Here is a 27,436-nt window from a genome sequence, read left to right as displayed (position 1 = left end):
AACACAATAAGCACTTTGATTGTCAAAAAATGTGAGTTTTCCGATCGTGGTTTCAAGGGTTTCCCCGCTGATTAAACGAACTTTTCGTGTATTGTGCAGTAAAGTTCTGTTCGTCTACAGAAGAGGAACAATTTGATGCAGCGAAACTGTCAGTTTGATAACAATAAATGGAATTATAAGTTTTTTTAATTTTTGCATGTTATGTGGGTTGATATGGACACGTTTCTGTGGGGTGAATTGGTCCTACAAGTATGAGACTTTTGTTTTGTCTAATTGATTCCAGATGCCGCTGAATTACAAAAAAGGATGGGCAGACAACGTTGGAAGAAAGAGCTTGAAAGAGCAACGCAGGCCATCAAGAAGGGATTTTCTTTGACCAAGCATCGAAAGTGTTTGAAAATGCTCGAAAAACAGTGAAAAGATCCATGCAGAATTCGAGATGGTCTAAATCCAATTTTTCTGGTCTGGAATCTGGCCTGGTATCAATTCCAGAACACTGTTACTGATTGCAATATTATCCCAAAATACTTTACATAAACATAAGTACACTATACAATGCGACATTTTTATTTACACCGTATTGGTTTGGAATTATTAGGCGATTTGCTTAGGTGGTCCAAATTCCCATCTTTTCCCCTATATATTTGAGCGGAATCTGCTTGTTATGGAGAGTTAGTCAAAATTTGCGATTTTCCCTTCTTCCATCCTCGATTGTTTTCGCGGAAAAAATGGCAAAGTAAATTTTTGTGTGCTGTAGACTTAAATTCTTGTCCGAAAAAAACGTTTTTTAAGAATGGACAGCAACACACTCTTTACAGATACACGGGCCAAAGGTTGTGCAGTCCACTGATCATTCAACAAGAGCCAAAGGTTGTACCGCTCATGACAACTCTGATGTTTGTGCCGGCTAGTGACCATTCAATACTGGATTCCTCGAGTCGAGAAGACGCACCACGCTAGATATGGGGTACAGACTAGGGGGACGTTGCTGATTAATGGTCAGCTTCATCCCAATAGGAAGTATCCTGTGTCGGGCACACGTACAGAGCATTGCAGACTGCAACATCCCATTTATGAGAACACTTGTGATACTAACCTCGAGCCAACCGCGAGTAATCGGTTACATATTACTAACATAGTTGTTAGGCAAACATTGTCGAAATATTGAACTCCCGGCCCTGTCAGGCTGACGCCATATAAGTCTTAATATATTTTTGGATAAAAAAATATCATATTTTAATAAGACATCTGGATTTTGATTTAAGATTTTTTGAAAGATCAATGATTTTAGTTACGCCTTCTCAAAAAAATCAGTCGTAATTAAAACTAGTCATATGATAATGAAAATTGTGATTTTAGGAAATTTCTATCGTAAGTACCAAGTTTCAAAAAAAATCGAGTTATGTTATGAACGTTAACTTTATTTCATAAAAAGGTGACCTGTTCTCTGATTTGGCACCCTTAATGTACGACGTAGTCCTACGTCAAAAAACGGAGAGGATCGGACCAGCAGCCGGCTGATTTGGAGTACAATTGCTCTATATGCAATTTGTAACACATGAAGTTCGAACAAGATCTTGACTCGGTAAGATTATCTCAGTTTGCAAATACGAAATTTTGCTAGTGATAGTGATGGTCGATTCGGTTTACATAATAGGAGCTTTGATTTGTTTTTATGTGTTGTTGACACCTCAAGACATAGTGATGATTGTCACGTAAAAATCCCTGTCCATGTGACAATAGTCACGTAAATTAACGGTGAGAGTTTATTTATGTTTATTCAAGTGAGATACTGGGCCTGATCACGAACGTCACTTCACGGTGAAAACGAAGCGAATTGTATACAGCGTTCTTACGGCTGCCACCGTGTGTGTAGAATCTGGAAGAGTTCTTCCGTCGTGACAACTTTCATGAACTTGGTGTTATTATGAATACCACGATACTGTCACGTCACGGGGAAAACAAGTATATTTGTCACTTGTGTTTTAGATGGTTTAATTTCGTATTTATTTGACTTTCTTGATAACATTTTGAATGCTATCTTGCTTTTTAGGAAAGAAAAGCTAAACAAACAGCAACTTACACGCCTGGTGGCATTTTTAGAGCGAAATCTTGATGTATCCAGAGGACGTAAATTTGTTTATTTGGATTCGGTAAATGCGCTATGGGATGTAAATATGGACTAAAAATATAGCTCCCGTAGGTCCATTGAAAGATGGCGATTGCCCTGAATGAATAGAATTTTTTTTCTATTTTTAGGATTAGACTAACAGAGAGTTGCAACACCTCAAAGTGGCAATGGAGGTCACTGGCCCAAATACGATCATTATGATTGATTATATATAATCATGATTTGTTGATATTTTGAATATAAAATAATAACTGTAAAGTTTTTCCAACATTGCAGAGCTGCTTTTTGTAATCCGAAATACGACGATAGTTATAACCTGAGAGAGAGGAGCCAGCTCGCGTTTGTTGTGATCGCCCTTATGTCAGCGCGAACCAGTCACGGTGAACCAAGGGGAAGTATTGGAATATGTAGAAAATTTTAACATGATATTTTTTCGCAAGACATTTTATAAGAAAATAATGTTGACGTCGGACTACATCTTTCATTTCTATACCGGGGTGTAAGTTCAAAGCTTCGAGAACGAGTGGAGAAACAGAATTTTGAGCAATAATACCTGCCGGTTGAAAGAAATGGTATGATAACCGCTTCATTCGAAAGAAAAAATATCTACGTGTTATATGTGTGTTACTTATTGATCCAAAAATTTGTTTCCAAAGCTCAAAAATTGCTTTGAAAGCAAGCTATTGAAATCACAAAAATCTGTATATAAGCAGGTAGCAGCTCCGAAATCCTGATGAATGCAGTCACCACAAGAGCATGTTTGTGCAAATGAAGGGCACTGGAGCATCGTGTTCGTTCAAGCAAGGCCAAAAAGGAGTCCACCGAAGAGAAGAATAGTATCGCTAAGAAGGTGACCAAGAAAGCGTCAGCATCGAGCTGGTGTGGCTGCCCGGAAGCAAAAGTCAAACAAATCCTCGAGCATCGCTGCATACAAGCCGAAGCCATAGAAATCAGAAGCAGCTTCGTTAAAAACTACCGTCGCCACACATAACGCACAACACGAGAGTGTTTTCAGCAAATCAAATCCAGTTCTTTTCAGAAAGAGTATATCAAATACTGCGCTCAAATACATTCTTTTCGTAATTTCTTCGATCAAGTGCGATCAACGTAAAATTACATCTTTCGAGAACTTATAAGGGGTACAATGAATCTTGAGAAAAACAAACGGGAAGTGGGTATTGTGAGGAAGGGCAGAGTGCTTATTAAGAATGCAGACACAGCATCATTTTGATGGAACCTATTCTTATTTCCATCGGACACAAACAAAATTCCCTCAAAATGCACCTGGGAGAAATCAATGTTGACTCTTTTCATTGGGAGATTAGCGCTTATTTTGTATATTCCACATACGCTGCATATTCAAATTGTATCGGAGAATATACAATTATGGCTCACATTGCAAAAATCGATTCACCGAGCTTGCAGCAATAAATCAAACTGGAACCAGTTAAAGAATGAAAGAATTCACGAAAATTGAATGAACGATCGGAAAAAGTCACAAATGAGCGCAAAACACCCATTAATTCACACAAGAACTCCACCGGTAAGCAAATCATAAAAATCAGTTTACTTCTTATTTCGGATATTTTTTAGAAATCATCGAAATAGTTATTTTAGACAACTATATCGGAATTATCAAAAGTAAAAATAAAAACTTGTTCGAATGAGCCGATGCTGCTGGAAGTCATGATGTGGGCTGACCTGGTACATATTTTGACGTGGGACTACGTCTAACCGGAGTATATAGGGGGGTAAAATGAAAACCTAAACACAGAACATGCAGGAAAAAATGAAAGATTCCAAATGCTTATAACTCGAACATTTCTTACTGAATCGGAAAGATGTTTGCATCAATTGATACGGAATATTACTACGTATCTATCGCAATTAATAAAATGTTATTTTTCATTAGATAACCAATTGAAAAACTGTAAAATATTAGGCGTTATCTAAACTCCCTAACTGCCTCGTTTTGATTGGCCCGATTCACGGTTTCCCTAACACAGCCATCAAAACCAAGCTGCCTTGGAGAAATCGGTATTGCAAATACATGAAAGTAGGGGGACTTTTGTTCTCACCGAAAAATGTTCCCTAACACAGACTTCAAAACCAAGCAGCGATGGGGAAATCGGTATTGCAAACACATGAAAGTAGGGGTAGCTTTTGTTTCCACCGAAGTGTGTTCCCCAACAGAGATTTCTAAACCAAGGTGCCTGGAGGAAATCGGCATTTCAAATTCATGCAAGTCGGGGTTATTTTTGTTCCGATTGAAATGTGTTGCACACACACAGACTTCAAAACAAAGGTTTCTGGGGAAATCGGCTCTGCAAATAAACGCAAACTGCGAGTTATTTTGTCCTCGCTTGCCTTTTTGCAGACTGGAATATGTCTGTCCTAACACGATCTTCTAAACTTACCTGGGAAAATCGTGCAGACACTAGAAGCGAACGAACTTTCCAGTTTCATGGTCGCGGTTCGAGAAGAACGTAGGGTAACACGGAGTGATTTGGTCATATGGGGTGATTAAATGCTCGACCAACAGTGTAAAGATTCATGCAGAATTCGAGATGGTGTCAATCCAACTTTTCTGGTCTGGAATCTGGCCAAGACACCTGTTATCGATCCCAAAACATTGTTACTGATTGTAACATTATTCCAAAATACTTTACATAAACATAACTATGTTTTTTTCGATGAAACACACACTGGACCGAATCACCCCACAGACGGTCCGAATCACCCTGCATCAAATTTTAATGTCCAAAAATCATCTCTTATATTTTATGATATATTTGGTAGATTGAAGCTTTATATAATGATTAAACATTATTTATTGAGAGAAAACAAGTGTAGCTCAGTATACACTGTGACATTTTTTATTTAGACCGTATTGGTTTGGAAATATTAGGCGATTTGCTTAGGTGGTCCAAATTCCCCCCTTTTCCCCTACACTTGAGAGATGTTAAATTCAGAGGAAAATGTAGAATAAAATAATCGTTTGATAATTCTTCCGTACATATATTTTGTCCTAGGCATCATACCAAACGTAAAAGATCTGTCATTAAATTTACTTGTAACGAAGAACATAATCTATCACAATGCATAAATTGACCTTACATGGCATTACAGGTAAACTTCGATATAACGTACATTTCACTTTCAAAATTGTACGTTGTATCGAATTGTACGTTATATCGAAGCATAATAAAGTACTCACAAACGTAGTCTATAACACATTATTGTGTTGCTGTTTTAGTAAAGTCAATGAATAACTTCAATCAGAAGACGAAGCCAGCCTTTCTCATGATGTTTCCCTTCGTACTGTTGATTAAAGCATGATTCATTTAGAATCTGGAATTACAAAACCAGCTGTATTTCGGGATTGATTGAAGGTACAAAACTTGTTTTAGCATCACAATACAGATAATTCATTGTTCTATCAGAAAAAAAATATTGAAATTTTTTTTCCTCTACACTTTGAAAATGTGTACGTTATATCGAGGTAAAATGTACGTTATATCGAGTGACGTTATATCGAGGGTACGTTATAACGAGGGTACGTTATATCGAAGTTTCCCTGTATACAATCATTTTACTCACAAAGCAAATATATATTCCTGTTAGGCGTAGTCCTAAGTCAAAAATAAAATCGCGGATAAAAACGCACAAATGATCTCACAAACAAAAGTTCACGTCAAGTTTCAACACTTTTCTTATAAATGAATGACAACAACTTGCTTGATTGAAATTGTCCGATTTGAATTTTCTTGATGAGAATTCGTAAAAAGAATAAGAAGAAAACAAACTATCTGTCATTCAGCTGGCTCCTCTCTCTCAGGTTATAACGAATAAGGAAATAATTAAACTATCCATCTCCCAAACCATGACCAAAGCAAAAGTGCTTAAGCCTATCATTCACTGACAAATTCGGGAAAGGCCTATAGATTTACTATGGAGCTTGCTTCCGTGGATAGTCAGGGTTCCACTGTACTTCTCACGATTCAAACGAGTAAAGTGCGATTCACATACAACATCCACGTCACCAGAGAAGAGAAGTGGAACTTGAGAGAAAAAAGTGGCAACGATTTGTGGCAAGAAAATGTAAACAATGAAAAAATTTACAGATGGTTTACGCTCTAAAAATTTAACATATTGTTAAGATGTCTCTAAGAGGGTGGGAGACATCATATATAAGGTGGGAGGTTCGTATATAATGTTATAATGTTAGCATCATCATGATAAACACGGCGAATGGGATAGAAATTATGAACTGAAAATTGAATATAATATACATATAAACGCTGAAACGCTGTGGACAAATATTATAATCCATTTTTATCGGCTTAAGTATAATGCATTATCAAAATAAACCCATATGTATTGAAATCATAACTTGCTGTGCTATTCATAACAACATTTATGGTCGTATTCCACCAATGATGACAAATGTGTAATTTACGAATGAAGCTTCGCCATAGAAACTGAACATTGAATAAGAAAATTAAAATGTGGTAAGAGCATCAGTTGAAATATTTTAAAGCATTCTCAACGGAATAAATTAAATGATACAATAATTATACGACTAAATAATGTATGTGAGCTTAAAAAACAACATAAAAATATGATTTCTGAATTAATTTCTCTTTTTTCAGTTTCGAACACACCCCGTAAAAAGCATTTTTTTAAATACCCTCTGTTGGTATTGTATCTAGAATGTACAAGGTAATGAAACGTCAACGTCAATTAGTTTTTAGTAATCAGCTTTTTAGCTTCTTCTTCTTCTTCAATGGCACTAACGTTCCTAGAGGAACTTCGCCGTCTCAACGTAGTATTACTTGCGTCATTTTTATTAGTACTTTGTTGAGATTTCTATGCCAAATAACACGCCTTGAATGCATTCTGAGTGGCAAGCTCTAGAATACGCGTGATCACAGTGCAAGTCGGAGGAAATTTCTTTGACGAAAAATTCCCCCGACCAGAACGGGAATCGAACCCGAACACCCGGCATGTTAGTTATGACGCTAACCACTCAGCCACGGGAGCTTTTTAGCTGCCGGGGAAATTAACACCAAACTATATACTGTATATATTCCATGCCAATTATTGTTCGTAATTGTTCTTTATAGTTTTCATTCAAGGGCGCTACATATTTTTTTAATTTTTTCTCGAAAGCAGAGGATTTTTTAGATAACATATCCAAAAATGTGTTCTTCTTCGTTTTTAAATTATGATTTTTCAAATTTAACCGATGGTTCAAAAAATCATGTTTCTCCCTTTTTTCTAAAAATTACGTTTTCAAAAATTCATAACTTTTGATCTACTGAACCGATTCAGATAATCGACATAGTTAATTCAAGTCAATAATTTCACACTTGCAAAAAAAAATTTTTTTATTTATAAAAAACAGATACAATTATTAATCACGAAAACAAAATTATTTTTTTCGCAAGTGCAATATTTTTCCAAAAAATTCTAGTCTTTAATTTGATATATCTATCATCTGAATCGCTCTAGCAGTTCAAATGTTATGAAGTTTTGAGAATAGGAAAAAGGGGAAGAAATTAATATTCCGAACTATCGGAATAATTTAAAAAAATTATAACTCAAAAAAGAAAAAAAAACATTTCTAATTTTGAGTTAAAAATCCTCAGTTTTCAAGAAAAAATATAGAAAAATATAGCACCGTTGGTCCCGAAACCATGTAAACTATAAAAACGGATACAATCAAGAATTACAAAAAAAAATATTCAAATTTCTTGCAAGTTTGATATTTTTTCCAAAAAAGACTAGCTCATTAACTAGCAATTTGATGTATCGATAATCTGAATAGGCTTAGTGGTTCAAAAGTTATGAGTTTTTGATAAAAGTCATTTTTGGGAAAAAGTGAAAAAAATCGAATCACCACAGCAAACATTAAATCGTATAACTTTGTACATGATAAGTTACATATAAATTCGTATCAAATCACAATCGCATAAAATATCAATCAAAATATCGATCATGTATATCTAAACTCGCATAAAATTCAAAAACACGATTTTCCATGTCATCGATGGATTGAGTGGTAACATTGTCGGATCAATTCGCATATCAGTCCAAAAACCATCACATATCGTTATATACAGCTTTATATACGTACAAAATATGACATATACGTATATCGCCTCCACTTTTGCGTGTATATGCTAGTTATATGCATCATATATCATACAAATGTGTCTTGGTTGTATGTATATCGCCTCCAATTAGAGCTATTCATACGACTTAATGTTTGCTGGGACTCAACAAAAAAATAATACAGGTTCAATATTTTACCATAACGAAAACAAGCTAGCAATTTTCACGAAAATCTGAAAACCACTATATCAGTTTGGCATGGAATGGCTGCAATAATACTGCAGTAATACTGCAATAGTTCACAAGTTTCAAAGTTCGCGTTTTTCTTGTTGTTTTTCATGTCTTTTAATGCGGCCATAATAATAATTAAGATTACTGCATTTGGATTGATGGTAGAAAATATCATTAACTTCCTTGAATAGTGGATGTGATATAATCCACTTTATATATGTATATATATTAATAAATATTTTCAAACGAATACATTTGTCAAACAAACTGCAAAACTAAATACTTTTATACTGAGCCTTCATTTTTCGAGTATAACGTTCAAAGACCCTTCAATAAAAATGGCATTGAAAAACTGAGTAAAACTGACATACAATTATGACGGATGATTGCTTCTTGATTGGCGCGTGCTCGAACTGGCGAACTGCCAATTAAAAGGCACTCCAACTAAAAAAGCGTTATAAAACTACTATAAAACTGTGAAAAATATATAAAAAATATGCGATCGAAGACTCTTTTTGTCGTTTATGAGTTTGTTTTTTTTAAGTTACTACTAGGCATGTTTGCGAATTAATGGAAAGATATGATATGTTGATCCTTGAAATAAGTTTGAAAGTTAACAATTGGAAAAAAAATAAAATTTATGTGAATGGAGACGACTTTTCTGTACAGCACATGCCACTGGGGCCTTTTGCTGATTAAATAAGTAAGATTTCTTCCAAAACGTCATAATTTTACAACCATTGAGTCGATTTCAAAAATCGTAATATCAAATGAAATCTTATTCTGCTATGAATCCAAGGGGGGTAAATAATAGAGCAAAGGTAATCATGGATTTTTAATAGACGTCTCATAAAAATATTGGAAAAAAAAATTCCTTTTTTTATTTCTCTTTCAAATTTTGATAAAATTGCACTGAATAGTTAAATAAGGTCAATATTAATATTTGAATAAACTTATGTTATTATAAACATGTTTATATAAAACTTCCCATCTTCTCATTCTTCATTAAAGATCTTGCGTCAAGACAGCTAGAAATCCATACACTCTCAAATCAAGTGTGCCTGAAAAAATTATATTCTTCACGTAAACAAGCGACGAAAATGTGGACCCTTTTTAGTCAGTGAATTGTATGGAGTTCCACTGCTGTGACGTCACGTTCACGTTCCGTCACGTCACGTTGCGTCAATTACTCTTCCATGGAATTCCTATTGAAGCATTCACATACACCAGCAACGGCAAGTCAAAGTTCCCGTTGCCGGTATATGTGAATGTTTGCATAAGAACTGCTTGGAAGAATAAAGTGCGATTCACGTACAACATCCACATCACGTTCACGTCCCGTCACGTTCCGTTACGTCAGTTATTCTATCATGCAATTCATATGAAAACATTCACATACACCGGCAACGTAACGCCCCGTCAGCATACGTTCAACGAAAACGACCGGCAGGATTTGTAGAAAAGAATAATTGACGGAGACGGACGGCTCGTTGGGTTTTTGTCAGGGATTTGTTTCTCGGCTTTTGTTTTGATTTTGGCTGCATTTTTTATGCCAACATATCTTCCAGTTTCAAATTTCTCAGTCAAAATCTACTCACGACTAGCTGAGAAAAACAGTCTATATATTATTATTGTAAAAACAGACTCGGGACTACAGGTTTTAGGCATTTAAATAATATAGTTCAATGATTTTCACTGATATTTTCTAAATTTAGGACTGATTCTAGGCATGCTGATTTGAAAGAGGGCATTGCTATTTAAAATTTTTGTAGATGATGACACCATGAATAACATTGAATAAACGGTGCTGGTGCAAGAATTGACTACATGTGTGAATTGATCGAGACGTTGACGGAACGTAGACGTTCTTTTCCGTAACGTTCTATGTGAATCGCACATAATTGACGCAATGTGACGGGACGGAACGTGAACATGACGTGGATGTTGTATGTGAATCGCACTTAAGACAGAGCTAAGAACAAGAGTATACGAGATGTCGGTTATTAAACATAATAGTCATGTTTTATCTCTAGAGTAATTTATAAAAAGGGAAAATAAAATTACATTCTCATATGTTCAACAACTACATTATCCACGATCAACCAAGTATTCCTCCTCATCTTTGAACCAGCGTTTGATTCAGCAAACTAACGCACCAAACAAATGAATCATGGGCAGGGTTACCATATCTACAGAATAATCTTTATTTCTACAGATTTTTTAGACTTTTAGAAACCAAGAATCTGTAGATACAGATTACAGATTTTTTTGGTTTTATACAGAATATACATTTTTTTCAAAATAACGTTCCGATAATAAGTATGGCTTGATGTTAATAATATTTTATCACACCATATCTGTCGTAACTTTGCAAAGTGACGCAAGCGCTAGAAGGAAGAATTTTCAGTACGAGATTTTTTGTAAAATTGCATGTATAATCAGCTTACGCGTACATTACGAAAATCTGATCTGAACAATTTGTGTACACATGATGGAAAAACATTGCCATCGGCTTTATTTTTGAAAAAAATCCGTTTTATTGTAGCTATATTACCAACACCAGTTTGTTGTGGAAACAGCAAATTTTTATCGATGTTTCCACAACCGATTGGCGTTCGTTCTTCGAAGTATGTGAGGATCTGTTTCCAATTATTTTCTCCAAAATGCCGCCGTTGAGCGGAGCATGAGAAAGCATCAGGGAGAAAAGTTCGACACATTTTTCGATTTTGTAATATGCGTTGAACAGGCTAACATAGTTGAGAACCCGATTGTAACAATTGTGGACGGCACAATTTTTTTCCAATCCAAAACCCCTTTACCCTTCATTCAACACTCAGCTTCGATCCATCCGAAAGAGAAATTGAGCAGGTGGGAAAATAAACAGCGTCACGAAACTTTGTCCCTTGATACCTGAGGATAGAAGACATCATTGCCATCAAAAGACATCAATCAACAATTGATTTGATGAGTTTAAACTAATTAGTTACAATTTTTATGTGCAATATGTGACCTAGGATATTTTTTCCTTTGAGATGAGTTTGATTTGATGAATTCAAATATTTGACGAAATGTATTAACAGAGCAAAGTACATGATTTGTAGTTCTGAAACAAAATTGCTATTATAAATGTAGCACTGCATGGGGATGGACTGTTTTGGATTAAAATATTTGGCATGACGAGCTTTTCGGAATCGTGATTTTCATTATGCTAAATGTTCATTACGGAAAATGTTGTTATGTGAAATTTGCTGTCCCTGCTAATCCATCCTATGCTATCAGATCAGATAAAAAAAAATCACTTCGCATCACAATCAAATTACGTCACACCATAGGGAAAATGGTGCTTGCGCCACTTCGTTTTTAGGTTTTTGCGGGGTCATTTTTTTCACTTTTCTGTAAAACTTCGCAGTTGTTTGAAAGCATTTGGTATTCTTTATCGATCCATAACAAAAAAAGTAAAATGTCAATTTTGGCGAGATTACGAGATTACGGCAGACATCGCCTATTTTTCATATAGCCTTTGAATTTGTTTAATTCTGTTGCAAACGTCTGCGGTATCGGTTAACGTTACAATAAATAAATAACACTGTTTATCTTTTTCCTACTAAGACACAGAGCTAAAGAAAATGCAAACTTCAAAAGTGCGCTGATACTGTCGTGAAAATTCGTTTGCTTTGAGTTTTTTTTAACACTCCTATACTCGCGCATTAGTCTGTCAGACCGAGAAATCAATAATTCGTTCATTTCTCAGAAAATATCAACAATACGACTTTGCGATTCTCTCTAGCTTCGTTATTCGTCGTTCGTCATCGTTTAGCGTATCGCATGTGTTGGTACAAAGGGGACGTGTGCCACTTTTTCAACACTTTCGGTCTGACACACCGACGCGTGTATAGGAGTAACTTTTTTGGACAAGTGCCTATATTCAAATTCTAGAATATTGTTGAATGAAATATATAAAGTGACGTGGAATACTTATTGAATGTAATGCATAAGATCATTACCGGATTAATCTTATTTGATTTCAGTACCTTTTGTAACTGGATTGAACGGATCCATATATTAACTATTCGTCTATATTCGTCGTTAGACTCATACGTTCAAAAGCAAAATATAAATGTTTGACTTTCGTATGGTTATTCGCTAAATATACTGGTCATACATATACACACTTCTGAGAGAATTTCACTTGTGGATGAATTGTAAACAGTAAACTACAAACTAATCGGTGGCTTATGGTAATTTTGAACAGTTACAGTTTCGGGGATTTTTTTTTTTATAATGGACAATATCGACAAGAAAACAAGAAAAAGAAAAGGAAGTTCCTAGAAATCCTTTTATATCATCTTTTTATGCCTCATCTAAAAAAAGGCATTATATCTTAGTTTCCCAAGAATACAGAGACAAAGAATATTAGAAATATGCAAACTTTATATTCCAGAACCTTTATCATCTGGTAATTATCTAGAAGGTCGTTATACATTCTTCTCTTCTATAGAAGACCCGAGAAACACGCAACAACTGTATGAAATGTAAAAAATATGTTTGTTTCGAGCATGCAGTTATGCTATGTTCTGATTCTTACTCCAATGAAACCTCAATCGATTGATACGTTTTTATGTTATTTTATAGCTCTTTATACTTCCATGAATTATATTCAGTTGCTTACTTTTAATTAATAACAGTGAAAAATTCGAATTTCGTTATTTGTGTTGGAGTATCAGAAATTACTCTGTTTTGAGGAGGCTGAGTTAGATGACTATTAAAACATAATAAAGACGAAGAAAACATATTATTTGGATTTTTTTCATTCAATCATACCCTCTTCTTCAAATAAATGTCAATAAGGCCTGAAAAATACACAATGGCAACTTTACAGAGAAGTTCAATTTTCGGTCTGTGACACCGTGCGCGAGTATACGTGTTATGATTTTGCACGCGAGTACGGGAGGGTTAAGAAAGATCCAGCGGTTAAGAGCGCTGCTTTCAAACAACTCGTAGAGAAGCCGTTAGGCGAGGAGGCGAAATTGAGAGCTCTCTCTCAGGAGTCAATTATCGAATGCGATGGGGTATTCGTAGCCGAATTGGTCGCGTGCCCGCTACTAAGCGAACGATCATGAGCTCATAACTCAGGGCCGTCCACTGACCATCTTTCTAGCTACTGAGTCCACGCAACAATCATCATGTGATGACAATCCCAGTCCCTTACCGCTCATACTACGGTCTGCTGCATCGGTAGTTGGTGCTATTTATAACACAACAATAGAAGCCTCATCTCAACAGTCCCGCTGTGTATATAGTCCAACTGTGAACTCTCGAACAATAGGAATATTCTTACGCCGAAAAAGGTGACATGTGTTGTGTATCGATAGAATAGGAATACTCTTACGCCTAAATGACTACTGTGTAATATACAACATGAAATAAAAACATACCCGAATAAATTCGACTCTGTTACAGCTGAAATGCTAAATGAGCCTTATTTACAATAAACAGATGGGATAAACAAAAATCGCATGCCGGTATCTGGTGCCGAGATCACGAAGGCGGAGGAACTGTGAGATGTGTGTTGCAGTTACAATGTAACCTTGGTGGTGTGCCGATGACAATTGATGACAGATGACAGTTGAGAAAGACGTACGGCGGGACACAAACGGTCTCGATACGGCTCTCGAGAGACGCTGCGAACAAAATGGTGGAGAAGGGTAAAGTAAAAGTGGGATTGTACGTGTACCCGTTGAAAGTTGCCCCTCGGGTGACCAAGCAAATGGAGAGATGCTTCAAATGCATGGGCTTCGGAGAAGTTGTAGCGGCCCTGACAGATCCAAACTGTGCAGAAAGTGCGACGAGGAGGGTCACGTTGCCAGAGACTTCACTAAGCAACCGAGTTGCATGCTGTGCAATGAGGAGAACGGAAACGACCACAATGTTCAACGGTCGGAACCCGCAAACAGTCAGGTGTTGTCACGTCACAAAAGTATTGGACTGGCAACAAATGAATTCAACTATGGAATATTTTCCAACTGATGATTCTTGTAGGAAATTTTCTCAATTTCACTTTGATATCGTTTACTTTTTAGAAATCGTGCAGAAATGATTTTCTTTTGTACCTGATAACTCGAGCCCATCTTCAATCTTTCAGATTCTGATTCCCACGACAATATAATTTAGAGTCCTATTATAGAAATCGAGGCGATAAGAATTTTGCTCGTTAGCTCTATTTTACTATTATAGAAATCGAGCAATTAGATAGCACCGAGCGAGTGATAGCTACCCAGTCTACTTTGTTGTGCTAGATTGGTCTCAACAAATGGTGTCGACAACGGTGCCGATATCGTGCCATTTTGCAATGATTTTGTCGACCTTCTCTTCGTATTTGACAACCAATTACGAACCAACACTGTGCCAATCTGGCACCACGTCGACCGAATGCGAAATTGCTCGACCCTTATTATGGTTTTATCCATTTTTCAATCATGGCCAAATAGAAAGTATATAAAAACAAGCGGTGAATGGAATTGTTCATCTTATTATATGGACAAACACATTACATTTCATTGTAATACATGTATGGCTATTTTGAGATTTAAATTTATTACTACTTTGTTTGATTTTCTACCGATCGTTCCATTATATCAAACCGTGGCATCCTCTGGAAATCTGCGTACTGTCGGGAGGAACGAAACAATCAATAAATTCTGGGAAATAACAAAATTATAAATCGTTATTTATAACAAAATAACCTAACTTACGCTGACCGCTCGTCCTGTTTCGGGAAACTTTTGCGAGTTTCACAATAAAAACATCTTAGTATATTATTGCACAAATAAACGGTGTTTGTGGCTAACAAATTGCCATCGCAATCACTCCAATTTTCAATACTGAAACAAAACATTAATCCATTAAATATGTGACTACAACGATAGAAACCCAATACTCATACCGAACATTCCTTGGTAAGAGCTTTAAATTTAGACCTCCATTGAAGGGCAATATCCGGGGACTTTGTTGAAAGTCACAGTCTATACGATCCGTTAGTCAATCTACCTTATGATGCTGGTGGTTGTTACTTTTTATGTATTGAAATACGCATCTTCAGTCAAAAGCTGGTGTTTACTCACGTTCGCAGGAATTTACCTTGAATCAATTTCAATAATCTTCAATTGTTGCGCTATCAGCATTCCGTTAGATACGTTGGAATGGAAATGCAGAACCGGAACGTTAGCATACAATTTGATCACCGCACTACTCCCAGCACTTTTATGTAACCGTTATTGTGACGGTTCTCTTCATATTACCGTGACCACGCATAGCTTTCGAATGTGCTTAGGCTACATATCATTTTTACGAGCTTCGACAAATACATACTGTCGTTTTCATCTGCAACTGCTGCATTTTTATTAATTTCTCCTTCGGAATTAAAATAGTTGGGGAAATCCGTCCATAGGATAAATCGAACAACTGCTTGGAGCTGCTGTGTTTTGCTTGCTGCATTATGTAGGTATCCCATTTTGTTGATGTTGTTCAGAAAATCTGGAAAAAAAAGATTATGAATTATGATAAAAAAACAACAAATATTGTACCTACGAAAATGATGAAAATGATTCTCGACCCATTTCATTCTTCGTTTTATTGTTTTGAATGAACTGTCATTGGATGAGAGAAAGAGATAAGACTTGGTACAGTGATGCCGCTTCGCTCTGTACATGCAATCGTGTACAATTATAGCTGAAACTATAGGCAGTGCTGCCTGCGGGAGCAAGGCGGGGGTAGATTCCAGCATTTTTGTAGCATGTTATTCCGTTTCGGTCGACATCGGATCGATAACTGCTCGATTATAATTGGATCTGGGTATCGATGCAAGTGTCAGAACTTTTCGAGTTGTTTGGTTCACTTGTTGCATATCCTCAGAGAATTATTTTGTTTTGGTTTGCGTCCCTGATATTTTTCTTTGGGAAACATTCCAGAAACGCTTAAATATATGCAATTTTCAACACAAGTTCGTTTGTTTTGATCAGTATTTGTTTTACGGTGCTGCCAGAATAGTCTATACAAGGTAAGTGTGGTGGCAGTTCAAATAGAATCCCGGTTAAGGAAAAGTGGGAGGAATTTAGTGAGGAGCTTAATGCACTGGGACCATCGATGCGTCTTGGTTCAGAATGGCAGAAAGTAAGTGTCTCTTCTACGATACATGTAACTTTATAAGTAAATTTTATCATATTCTTTGAATTACTATCAACCGAATTTCCTACTTAAAAATTGCTTATTCCTACTAGCGTACATTAGTATGTGTTACTTTTGTCAGCTATTTTCTTTTTTAATGCTATACTATACCAAACTTTCTAACCATATGCTAAAGCTAAAATGTCTTGCAAAACAATAATGATTTTTTTTAAATTAAAGATTTGGATTGACATGAGGTGAAAGGTAATGAAAACACTAGCACACAACAAGCGAGAATTTAGGGCCACAGGGGGTGGCCCAATACTATTGACGCCGCTGCAACAAGAAATCGACGCTAAACAAGAATTACATGCAAAAAAAAATGTTTTGCTAAAAAAAGTGGAATTCATGTGTGACTTCTTACGGAATTCTATAGATCGCAGTTGTAAACATACATGAAAAAACTCATTTTCTAATAATTATATTTTTTGTAAAGCAAATTGTTCCATGATGTTGTTTTTATTACACATCCATGCATTACGCATATTAAGCTTTATTCGTTGCAAACATAACCATATTAACACTTTGGAAATATACATATTTATAATTTTCATAGCAGATGTCTCAAAAAAAGATTTGGCATCCTTTCTATAGTGCTTTATGAAACATTTCAAACTCGTTTCAAAATATTTCAGCACCGCCACTGACATTCGAGCAAAGTAACGAATCGAGCTGTTTTCCTCGATTTCTATATTTCCAGATCTTACTCGGTGTAACAGTGATAGTGATTGTATCGAATCCTCGATTCGATTTCTATAATAGGGCCCTTTATAACATCTTAGAGACAGTTTTCATTTTTTTGTGTGGGAAAGTGTAACCCAAAATGTGAAGTTTTGTGATTTTTACTGTTCACTGAGAGAAACCTAATTGTGAAGAAGTTTGAACTTATGTTCATTTATTAGACTAAGAAAGTTTTAAGTATCTGCGATGTGTAAACCATAGGATTCAAACCAAACTCAATTGTACTGCTCTTCAACATGTATTTAATTATTGTTTTAACGGAACTAAATTGTAAACTGAAGAAATGTGCATCTAAATGTTTTGGTTCGAAGTTTGTCGAATTTGAAATTAGTCTTGGTAACGCAGAACCTCATGGAATGGGTCACATTCTTGGCCTCGGGGGAAAATTCTACACCTAGAGCGTAAAATAAACGTTGGATTTCCGATCCGCCATCTGCAGTTTGAGGAGTGGCAGTCTGCAGTAACCAAGTCTCAAAGGCAACGGTTTTTCCCACCATTTTCCTGTGGCGCCCTGCGAAATGTCCAACCTAAAGCTGGCAGATGAAAAGTTGGTCCACAGCATCAGCGAGAAAAAAATCATCACGTTGCAACAAAATCAAGGTTTCTTGTTTCCTTACGCAGAACGACAATGGTAAGCAATACCTTACGCACCGCACACCGCCCGAAAAAGTTCGAATGGAAGAGCATATTAGGAGCAACGTAAAAAAAATCGTGGGCCTAATGATGGTCGTATGTGCGTCTCATTGTTGTGCGTACGCCGCGCTGTTTATAATTAACATAAATGAAAGATTTATTCCCATTATTCGCACTTTTCAATGCGTTTTCCTATTTTAGGCAATTGTATGAGCCGCTGCTTGTGAGATGGCTGCTGGAAGCTGCCGCTTGGAGTTTTGAGGGTCTTTGCGGGAACCTGAAATTAGAGCAATTTTTTTCTCATGTGCGAATCTACAAAGCAACTGTGTTATTTTTTTGTTGTTGAAGACCCACGATTCTGGAAATATTTCTTCTTCTCACCTCCAAATTACAAGATGCGAATTGAATCGGAGACATGACGATGGGAACCGAGAATGTGCGTTCTGCGTTTGCGATTCAAGGGGACGGCCACTCGCAGAATGTGCGGCGAGGAGGCTTGTCATCCTTTTTTTTTTTTTTTGGCTGCTTCGGCGGGGTCACTAGACGAGGTCCGAAACGGTCGCTGGAAGGGATATCACATTCGGAAATTTATTTGTGTAAATAATAGATAAATTCAAATTAAATTATTCCTTTCTTACAAAGTTGCTTCTCAGGGGTCCGGTTGTCTGCCGCTTGCCTGTCCGGGGGGAAATGAGTTTGGAAATAATTTAATTTAATACAGAAAACAAGTCGTTAAGTTTCTATGCGATTTTAATAGCGGACCTTCGGCGGACCGTGGAAGTTTTTTTTTTATGCTGGCTGTCGACTCCGCGGGGACAGCTGCTGGCTACCGTTTTGCGCCATGGGACGATGACCACCGGGGGGACCAGTTCGGGCAGATTTCAATACATTTGACAGCTGAAAAGGATGGGATTGGTTTGAGCGTGAGTCTTGTTTCAATTGTTGCAGAAGATTTTCAATAGTGTCCGCTGGCGAGCCTTGAGAAGATGAATGACAGTGGCAGCTGCTGGCTGAGAAGATGCTCCCAGCATCTTCCCGGGCTTTGGGTTGTTGGATATCCGTTTCAAAAGTAGTTTTCTTTAGAATTTTGTTTCAAATAGAATCTAGTTTGATTGCTATTGTGATTGAATTAGAAAACATGATGCTGCTTCGAACGAATATGTTAATTTTTGATGCTGAGCTCGATGGCAGTTGGCAAACGTATTTCTGCCTAACAGCCACTTGCAATATTGTCATTAACGGATTCTAGTTTTAGTTATTTCTTAGATTTGAATTGATTTTTTTTTTCGAGAATATAATTCAAGTTCCACAAGCACAACTGCCACCGTGGCAAAATGCATCGAGACTGAACCAGACGCACTTCGTCCGAGCTCCATAGACTGCACTACCACAGTTCGGGTGCATTCCGGCGCAGCAGACTGCAATTGGTTGAAATTGTATTTGCAATCCGCCATTTTCTTCGCAATAATTGGCCCGCTGAAGGGGGCTTGCGCGCAAAAACAAATTATACATAAAAAAGAGATGCAAAAAGCGAAACAAAAGTGCATTCGCTCGTGCACAAACACGACGACGACGCTACGATCGATCGGTCCTCTCAGTCTCCTATATACACTCACACGCGATATGCGCGGCTTGCAAAAGTGCATATTCGCTGCATCGGTTCGTAGCTGCCCCACACTCCCGCAGCGCAGCGCACGCATCGTTGCACGTGGCTGGCCTACTGCAGTTGCAATGATGTGAGTCTGCCCTCGGTGCTTCAATTGCATCGACGCGGAAAGGGGAAAGCAAACGGTTGGTGATTTGCAATGTGCTTTTGCGCCATTTACGCTGCAAGTGCAATACCACAGCCATGCCACAGTGAGAAATGCTTGCGGGTGTGAGTGCATCAGCGCTTGGCGTCTCGACGGGAAGGGGTAACGAGTAATTGCAACGCTCGGTGCAGTGCATGATGACATGATTCAGCGCTATGATGATGAGAGAGAGCGTGGAGAATGGCATATGCATCGCGCGCCCCCATTGGTGCATTTGACGCGTTTGATTGTGTGGGGTTCATTCATAACCAATGTGAATGCAATGAAGTGAAAGTTGTTGAAATGAAATGGATTTGAGGTTAGGAGAACAACTGTTGAACGCAATGGAGTTACAAAATCCGTATCGCCTTCATCCGTTTATCATATAATAAAATAATTATAAAAGTTATTAGGCAAAATGATTTTATTGTAAATAACCATAATTATTTCAAATTATATAGCAGCAAAATAAAAAAAAAATATAAAACTTAGGTGTCAAAGAACAAATTGTAGACCGGTCAGAGGGCTTTTATTTAATTGATGGAAACAATCATGTAAACCCTGTACTACACAGCCGTTAGTGTGGTTTAGCCTGTTTTTTCGGGTGTTGCGCCACTTACGACGGTTCATTTAAAGTACTGTAATGCCACCCAGTCTTCGACACGACACGAAATTCTGATTTGAGTGGGCTATATAAAAAGAAAGAAAACATTGAAATAAAGAAAAAATGTTATTTGAGATATTTTACCTCATGCCTTGTTAACTTGTCGTTACTTAAGGTGACATAGGGGAAAGAGAGTGAGGAGGAGGGGGGGGGGGGGGGTGAGCCATGATAGTTACGTAACAGTTCTAGAGCAACATTTCAATAGGGCCTATCTCGAATGTGACAGTTCCGAGAAAAATGTGTTGGAAAATTCAACTCTCTTTTTCAAATCCTATTTAAAACAGTAACGTAATTATAATCATAATGACGCATCAACGTAAGCGCGAAAATGTATACTTCAATTATTGATACGGCACTGTACGAAAATCCAACACTAACATCACAAATTTTCGGAATGAACGAAAACATAAATATGTAGTCCCTTTATACTTATAGATTTCAGTTAGACCCTTTAAGATGTGCCCTTTTGAGATTTGACATTTCAATTAAATCTTTTTTCGAGATACTTTGTGTTACAGGCATCGGATAATCAGGAATAAACCTACAATTAGTGTTCAGTTGATAAGCACTTTATTAATATAAAAACGTCCTCACGGGGCAAGCAACTAATTTCAACTGCCCTAATGTGCACACAAATAACACCACTCTAGAAAGGCAAGTGTGGCCAGTTTTAAATAATAACAATCTTCTTACACGCTTTCTTCATTTAACAAAAATAAGTTACATCTAGGTTAGTAGGAATGGGGCCGATTACTCGCGGCTTACTCGAGGTTAATATGACACAATGTTTTTTTTTTTTTTTTTTTTTTTTTTTTTTGATAGGATGGATGGGGATAATGAGGAGAGGATTATTCAACAACATTGAGTTTATAAATCAGATATTAAGTTTGTTAGAGTATCAACCACTTCTGGTGGTATATGGGACTCTAAAGCCTTCACGTACCGGTGGACTAATGGTCATTGAAGCGGAGCTGTTGTAAGGATCAAGACCTTGTGAAAACTCCGATGAGCTGTCGGAGTCAGTGTTAGCATCATAATATAGCGACGAATCTGATATTTCAGCATCTGGTCGATTTATCGTTGGGAAATCCACAGATAATGAACGATATTCTTGGTCCTGAGCAATCTGAGTGGGAACGAAAGGGATAGGGTTATTTAAAGTGTTATCTGCTTGATTTAACTGTTTCTGAACGTGGTCCTCGTACATTAGCTCACTAGAATCGAAACCCGAATTTTGAGACCGTGTTAAAAACCGCCTATTTCCTGCGGAAATAGTTTCCAAAACAATCCCTTACTATATACGAACGATTGTTTACCTGCCGAACTATTTCCCCGTACTTCCATTCCTTTCCGTTTTTCTTAAAGAGAATCTTTTCACCTACGTTTAGAACCGGATGTTGCCTAGCTGAACGATCAAAGTAACGTTTCTGATTCATACGTTTCCGATCTAATCTATTTGTAATGTCTGTTTCACTCACGCTATTTTTCCTTAAAAGTTCACTGGCAATCGGAAGGCGCGTTTTCAATTGACGACCGAAAAACAACTGGGCTGGTGTGAGACCCATCGAGGCAACTGGACTAGTATTGTATTCCAACAAGCGATACTGGAAACTCTCACGTTCATTCATCTCATAGCATCGTTTTAGAATATTCTTAGCTATAGCTACACCTTTTTCAGCTAAACCATTGCTTTATGGGAATCGTGGGCTTGAGAAAACGAATTCGACATTACATCGATTAGCATATTCCGCAAAGGCAGAAGAATTGAAAGGAACATTATCACATCTTATTTGGGTAGGGTATCCGTATCGAAGAAACATTCGATCCAATATATCAACAACGTGACGAGCAGATTTTTCACGCAACGATTCAGCAAGAACATAACCAGAATAAGCATCCATCACAACTAGGTAGTCTATTCCAGCATATTCGAAGAGGTCCGTCCCTACACGGTGGAAAGGTTATTGTGGAGGAGTCTCTTGAATCAACGGCTCTTTTTGAAGATTACGTGTGAACTTTTCACAAATGTCACAGTTTTTAATCAATTCTGTTATATCGGTTGTCATACCTGGCCAGAAATACAGACTCCGGGCCCGTGCCAGTGTCTTTTCTATTCCAAAATGGGGAGCATGTAACCACTTCGAAATAAGTTTTTGTAACGCCGTGGGGATTACCAGACGATGATCCTTAAACAGTAAACCATTCTCATGATGCAAACAGTTACGACACTTGTGGAATAATTGACTCAAGTCATCCAGCTGATGGTACGAAGGCCAACCCTTTTCAACATACCCTACTACTCGTTGATAGCGCTCGTCGTTTTTAAGTGTATCAACATATAGCTTTCGATTTTCAAACGATAGACAAACCCTTTCCGAGATCGCATGAATCATTCCAGATAATTCCTTTTTAAAATCATCTTCATCAGTAAGTGGAGCACGGGATAAACAATCAGCAATTAACATGTCTTTCCCTGGTGTATAAGTTATGCACAAACCAGGGTACTTCAACAAGTACATGAACATGCGTTGTAAACGAGGAGTGACATCGTCTATATCACGACGGACTAACGACTCGAGTGGCTTATGGTCTGATTGAACAAGGAAATTACGTCCGTAAAGGAAATAGTGAAAGCGTTCACAAGCGAACACTATCGCCAAGAGTTCTTTCTCTATTTGTGCCCATTTTTGTTCTGATTTGGACAATGTTCGAGAAGCATATGTAACTGGTAAACCATTTTGTATTATAACACTGCCTAGACCGTCCTTAGAACTGTCGGTCTGAATCACAATTGGGATATTGGGATCAAATATAGCCAAAATGGGTGTGGAGCTTACAGTGTTAAGTAAACTCTCCAATTCAATGTCTTGTTCTTCAGTCCATTTCCACTCAACGTCATTGTGAGTCAAGCTACGCAAAGCCGCAGTGCGTTGGGACAGATTCGGAATGAATTTTCCAAGATATTTCAGCAACCCCAAAAGTCTAAGTACATCCGATTTGTTCTGTGGCTTGGGCATTTCAACAATGGCTCGAGTATACGACTGATCTGGTTTAACCTTGCCCTGTGATATGATGTGACCCATGAATTTTATCTTACCAGTTCGATACTGTATTTTATCGGGATTGAACGTGATATTATTTCTTCGAGCCCGGTCAAGTACAATGGGTAGAATTCTGTCATGTTCATCGTAATCTGTGCCTGCTATTAATAAGTCATCAAAGTATATTTCCACACCTGGAATATCGCTAAAAATCTGAACCATTCGTTTTTGAAACATTTCGGGTGCACTGTTTATTCCGAACGGTACACGATTCCATTTGTATCGACCAAATGGGGTCATAAAAGTAGTTAAATCAGAACTTTTGGGATCTAGTACCATCTGCCAGAATCCATTTCGTAGATCCAACACTGTAAAAACCCGCTTACCATTTAAACGACTTAGAATTTCTTCTGCTGTCGGAATAAGAAAACGCTCCCTTTTGATACAAGCGTTCAATGGTTTCGGGTCGAGACATATGCGCAAAGACCCATTGGGTTTCTCGACTATCTGCATATTATTGACCCAATCAGTAGGATAGTCAACGGGACTGATAATATGCTGTTTTTCCATTGATGTCAATTCCTTCTTGAGACGATCATGAAGACTAGAGGGAATGCGTTTTTTGTAATGCAACACAGGTACTGAACTGTCTTTGAGAACGATGGTACAACTACCAGGAAATTTTCCTAGCCCCATAAATAATTCATTGTTCTGTTCAATGAACTGTGATTTCTCAGATGGAAACTGTTTTTCAGCCTGCACTGAGTTCACACGCTTAACTAGACCAAACGAAACACAAGTTTCCAATCCTAATAATGGTTCAAAAGAATCATCGACAACGAGGAAATCTGCAACTTGAGTGGTTTGCTTTTCATAATCATAACAGGGAAGTGAAACTTTACCATGAATTTTAATTTTATTCGAACTGTAGTCAACAACGTCAATCAACGTCGAATCACGAACTATAGGGCATTTTAACCCAACAACAATATTTAACGGAATGCAGTTAACATCAGCACCAGTATCGATTTTAAAAACAACTAACTGATCTCTGATACCATACCGTTTGGTCCATTTGACGCGTGCCACCTCACCTGACAACATGTTTGAATTTATTCTATAATGAGAAGATACCTCACTTATATTAGTTTCTGTTTCAACCATATTCAGATCAATCGAAAAGATATTACCTGCATTCTTCCAGTTCACACTGTGGACGGCTTTACTGGTTAAAACTTGCTTTGACGTACCAGGCTTTCCTCGGTTATCTTGGCTCTTACCCGTTTTCGCCGCTCTGCAAAATTTCTTGAAGTGTCCGAGACGTCCACATAAGTCACAATTAATATTAATGGCTGGGCAGTAACGACGGTGACGTACGCTGTACGGTTGACCACAGTTATAACAAGCAGCAGCTTTGATAACCGCGACTTCATTAATTTCCTTGGATGATGATTCTATAACCGCATGCACATCGCTGTACCCAACTTTCTGGTCGAGCAATTGCTTGTTCTCTGCGGCCGCTTCAAAAATTTTGCAAGTCTCCACAATTTTCGATAACGGATCATCCTTCCCATCTAATAATTTGAGCTGTAGTTTTTTATCTTGAACACCGATTATTATTTTGTCCCGCAACATCCGATCTGCATATGATGCATGACACGCTGAACATTCATATTCACAGTAAGCAAGCTGTGTTCGAAGTGCTGTTTCAAAGTCAGCAAACGGTTGCTTTTCTTTCTGGGTGATCATATTGAACTTAAATGCCTCCATCGCAACATTTTTACGTGGGAGGCAATATCCATCAAATGCATCGATCACTCGCGCTAGTGTGCGCTGTACTTGCAAACCGTCAATGACATTGCCTCCGGCAGCCTCCGCTCCTTCAGCGACTCCAGCAACACCAGCACCTCCAACAGCAGCAGCACCGAACAAACTGTCAACATCACCATTGTTGGGAAATAAGTTGTTGTAAATTTCCAGACCCCTCTCTCCAATGAGCCACAAAAACGTTGCTATCTTATTCTTCTCTGTTTCCCCGTTTTTGTTCGTAGCGATCATGTAGATGTAAAATTGTTGCTTCCATTTTGGCCACTCTTTCGCCAAGTTCGAACAGTCTAGTGGTTGGGGCAAACGCGAATCCATTTCGTTTTATTCACATGAACACACGCGGTGAAAATATTACAGTTTTTCTTTAGCACTCCGAAGTGATTGTATTAGTCAAACGTTTCACTAATACATCCATTCGCTAATGTGAGTGATATCCCACACTACTGAATCCCCTTTTCACGCTTCCAGAAATTTCGATATCGTTCTTCAAACAATCCGCACTTTTAGCGATTAACCCGAATTTACGATTGAAATTTCACTGCACTTTTTCTGCAGGTATCCCACTTCTGACACCATGTTACGGGCATCGGATAATCAGGAATAAACCTACAATTAGTGTTCAGTTGATAAGCACTTTATTAATATAAAAACGTCCTCACGGGGCAAGCAACTAATTTCAACTGCCCTAATGTGCACACAAATAACACCACTCTAGAAAGGCAAGTGTGGCCAGTTTTAAATAATAACAATCTTCTTACACTTTGAGCGGTGCGGGTTTGAGCAATTACTATTAACGATCAAAGGTATGAATACTTACTTAAACCGTACTTTAAACAAGGAAAAAAATTACTAAAAATTCTGCTGAGACAATTTTGTTCGAATCCTAATTTTTAACTTCATTGCAGCTCAGCAAATTTTCATCAATACTGCTTTTTATAATGTCTGGACGAGCAACCTTTCGAAATCAACTACACCGTAAAGCCCTGACGCCACTAACGAACGATTCCACAGAGGAGTATACTTGGTGACCAAATGGAATTCGAAAGAGTACGTCGACTGGATGGAGTATCCAACTATTAACAACGGACCAGATCAATGCGTGGGTTGTTCCATATCTGGAAGCATATGAAACTTATGTCTATGTAAAAGCATACCAGATATATGCGATATGCAATAGTTGTGATTTAACTCAATTTGATCAACGTGAACATTTTTTTTTTGAGAAAGTTTATAATCGGAAGAAATTTTTTGTTAACAATATATTTACATTGGTACATATGGATAATCTTTGATGACATCTCATGTGTTGAGAACAACGATTGATAGATGTTAAATATGTAGGTTGATGAGACAGTATGTTGTGGGTAGTCTCCTCTAAACTAACTACTCGTCATCGTCTAGTTCAGTATCCAAATATTTCACCGGCCAGTCCTCATCGTCTGCATCCAAATCCGCGTCGAAGTGGTCATTTTTGTCGAGTTTCCTTTTCCTACCACGTTTGGGTACCACGAGATTCTTAAGCATCGTGTCGTAATATTGTTTATTTTTGATAAATGGCATCAACTTTCTAAGATCATCCAGTTTCTCTTTCGCTAGTGGAATTGGTTCTTTGTCAATGGGATGAAGTGTTGGGAGAGGCGAATTTACATCTTGGAATATATTCTCATCTCCCAAAGAGAAACTGGAAAACGGTTGATCTTTTATATCCATTTTATAGTGGATAACGCCAGGAGATGCTGTGCGATACTCAAACTGCATAATAGCCTTGAACTTGATTGGCTGCCCCAATGAATTGAGTTTGGGTCGCTTATATTTTTCTGAAAGTAATTTGAGGGCAATAAAGTCACTTTGCTCAAGTTCCGTAACGTTGAACGGAATTTTCCGCTTGATTTGGGATATGAAAACAGCCCAATCACGCGGGGTTTCTATATCCATCGTATTCTGCTTTTTTGACCTTTCAATGGCCGCATGTATTGTATCGACCTCCATGTGGCTGTGGCCACTAACCATGAAAGTATGTCGAACGGTTATCTCCCTC

The 27,436-nt window shown here is 37.6% G+C and overlaps 1 protein-coding gene and 2 long non-coding RNA genes across 4 annotated transcripts; all 3 read right to left on the bottom strand.

The window, feature by feature from the left end:
* Positions 1-15,052: 15,052 nt before the first annotated feature.
* LOC129771456 (uncharacterized) lies at positions 15,053-16,106 on the bottom strand. Of its 2 annotated transcripts, none has more exons than XR_008742380.1 (4): positions 16,067-16,106; positions 15,423-16,012; positions 15,232-15,360; positions 15,053-15,177 (listed from the first exon to the last, which is right to left on the bottom strand). It is a non-coding gene; the product is annotated as an uncharacterized LOC129771456 (long non-coding RNA). The 2 variants fall into 2 exon arrangements; XR_008742381.1 differs by having other exon boundaries at positions 15,053-15,146.
* Positions 16,107-17,863: 1,757 nt separating this feature from the next.
* LOC129771835 (uncharacterized) lies at positions 17,864-18,832 on the bottom strand. Its single transcript, XR_008742487.1, has 3 exons — positions 18,715-18,832; positions 18,458-18,638; positions 17,864-18,353 (listed from the first exon to the last, which is right to left on the bottom strand). It is a non-coding gene; the product is annotated as an uncharacterized LOC129771835 (long non-coding RNA).
* A 5,716-nt stretch (positions 18,833-24,548) lies between these two features.
* LOC129771930 (uncharacterized) lies at positions 24,549-25,324 on the bottom strand. Its single transcript, XM_055776076.1, has 2 exons — positions 24,762-25,324; positions 24,549-24,688 (listed from the first exon to the last, which is right to left on the bottom strand). The coding sequence occupies exons 1-2, from the start codon at positions 25,318-25,320 to the stop codon at positions 24,684-24,686; spliced, it is 564 nt and encodes a 187-aa protein (XP_055632051.1). The 5' UTR covers positions 25,321-25,324; the 3' UTR covers positions 24,549-24,683.
* Positions 25,325-27,436: the final 2,112 nt, after the last annotated feature.

Source organism: Toxorhynchites rutilus, chromosome 2 (assembly GCF_029784135.1).
Source record: "Toxorhynchites rutilus septentrionalis strain SRP chromosome 2, ASM2978413v1, whole genome shotgun sequence".
Classification (NCBI taxonomy): domain Eukaryota; kingdom Metazoa; phylum Arthropoda; class Insecta; order Diptera; family Culicidae; genus Toxorhynchites; species Toxorhynchites rutilus.
Note: the sequence above shows the minus strand (reverse complement) of the source record. Positions and strands in the feature narration are given on the sequence as shown.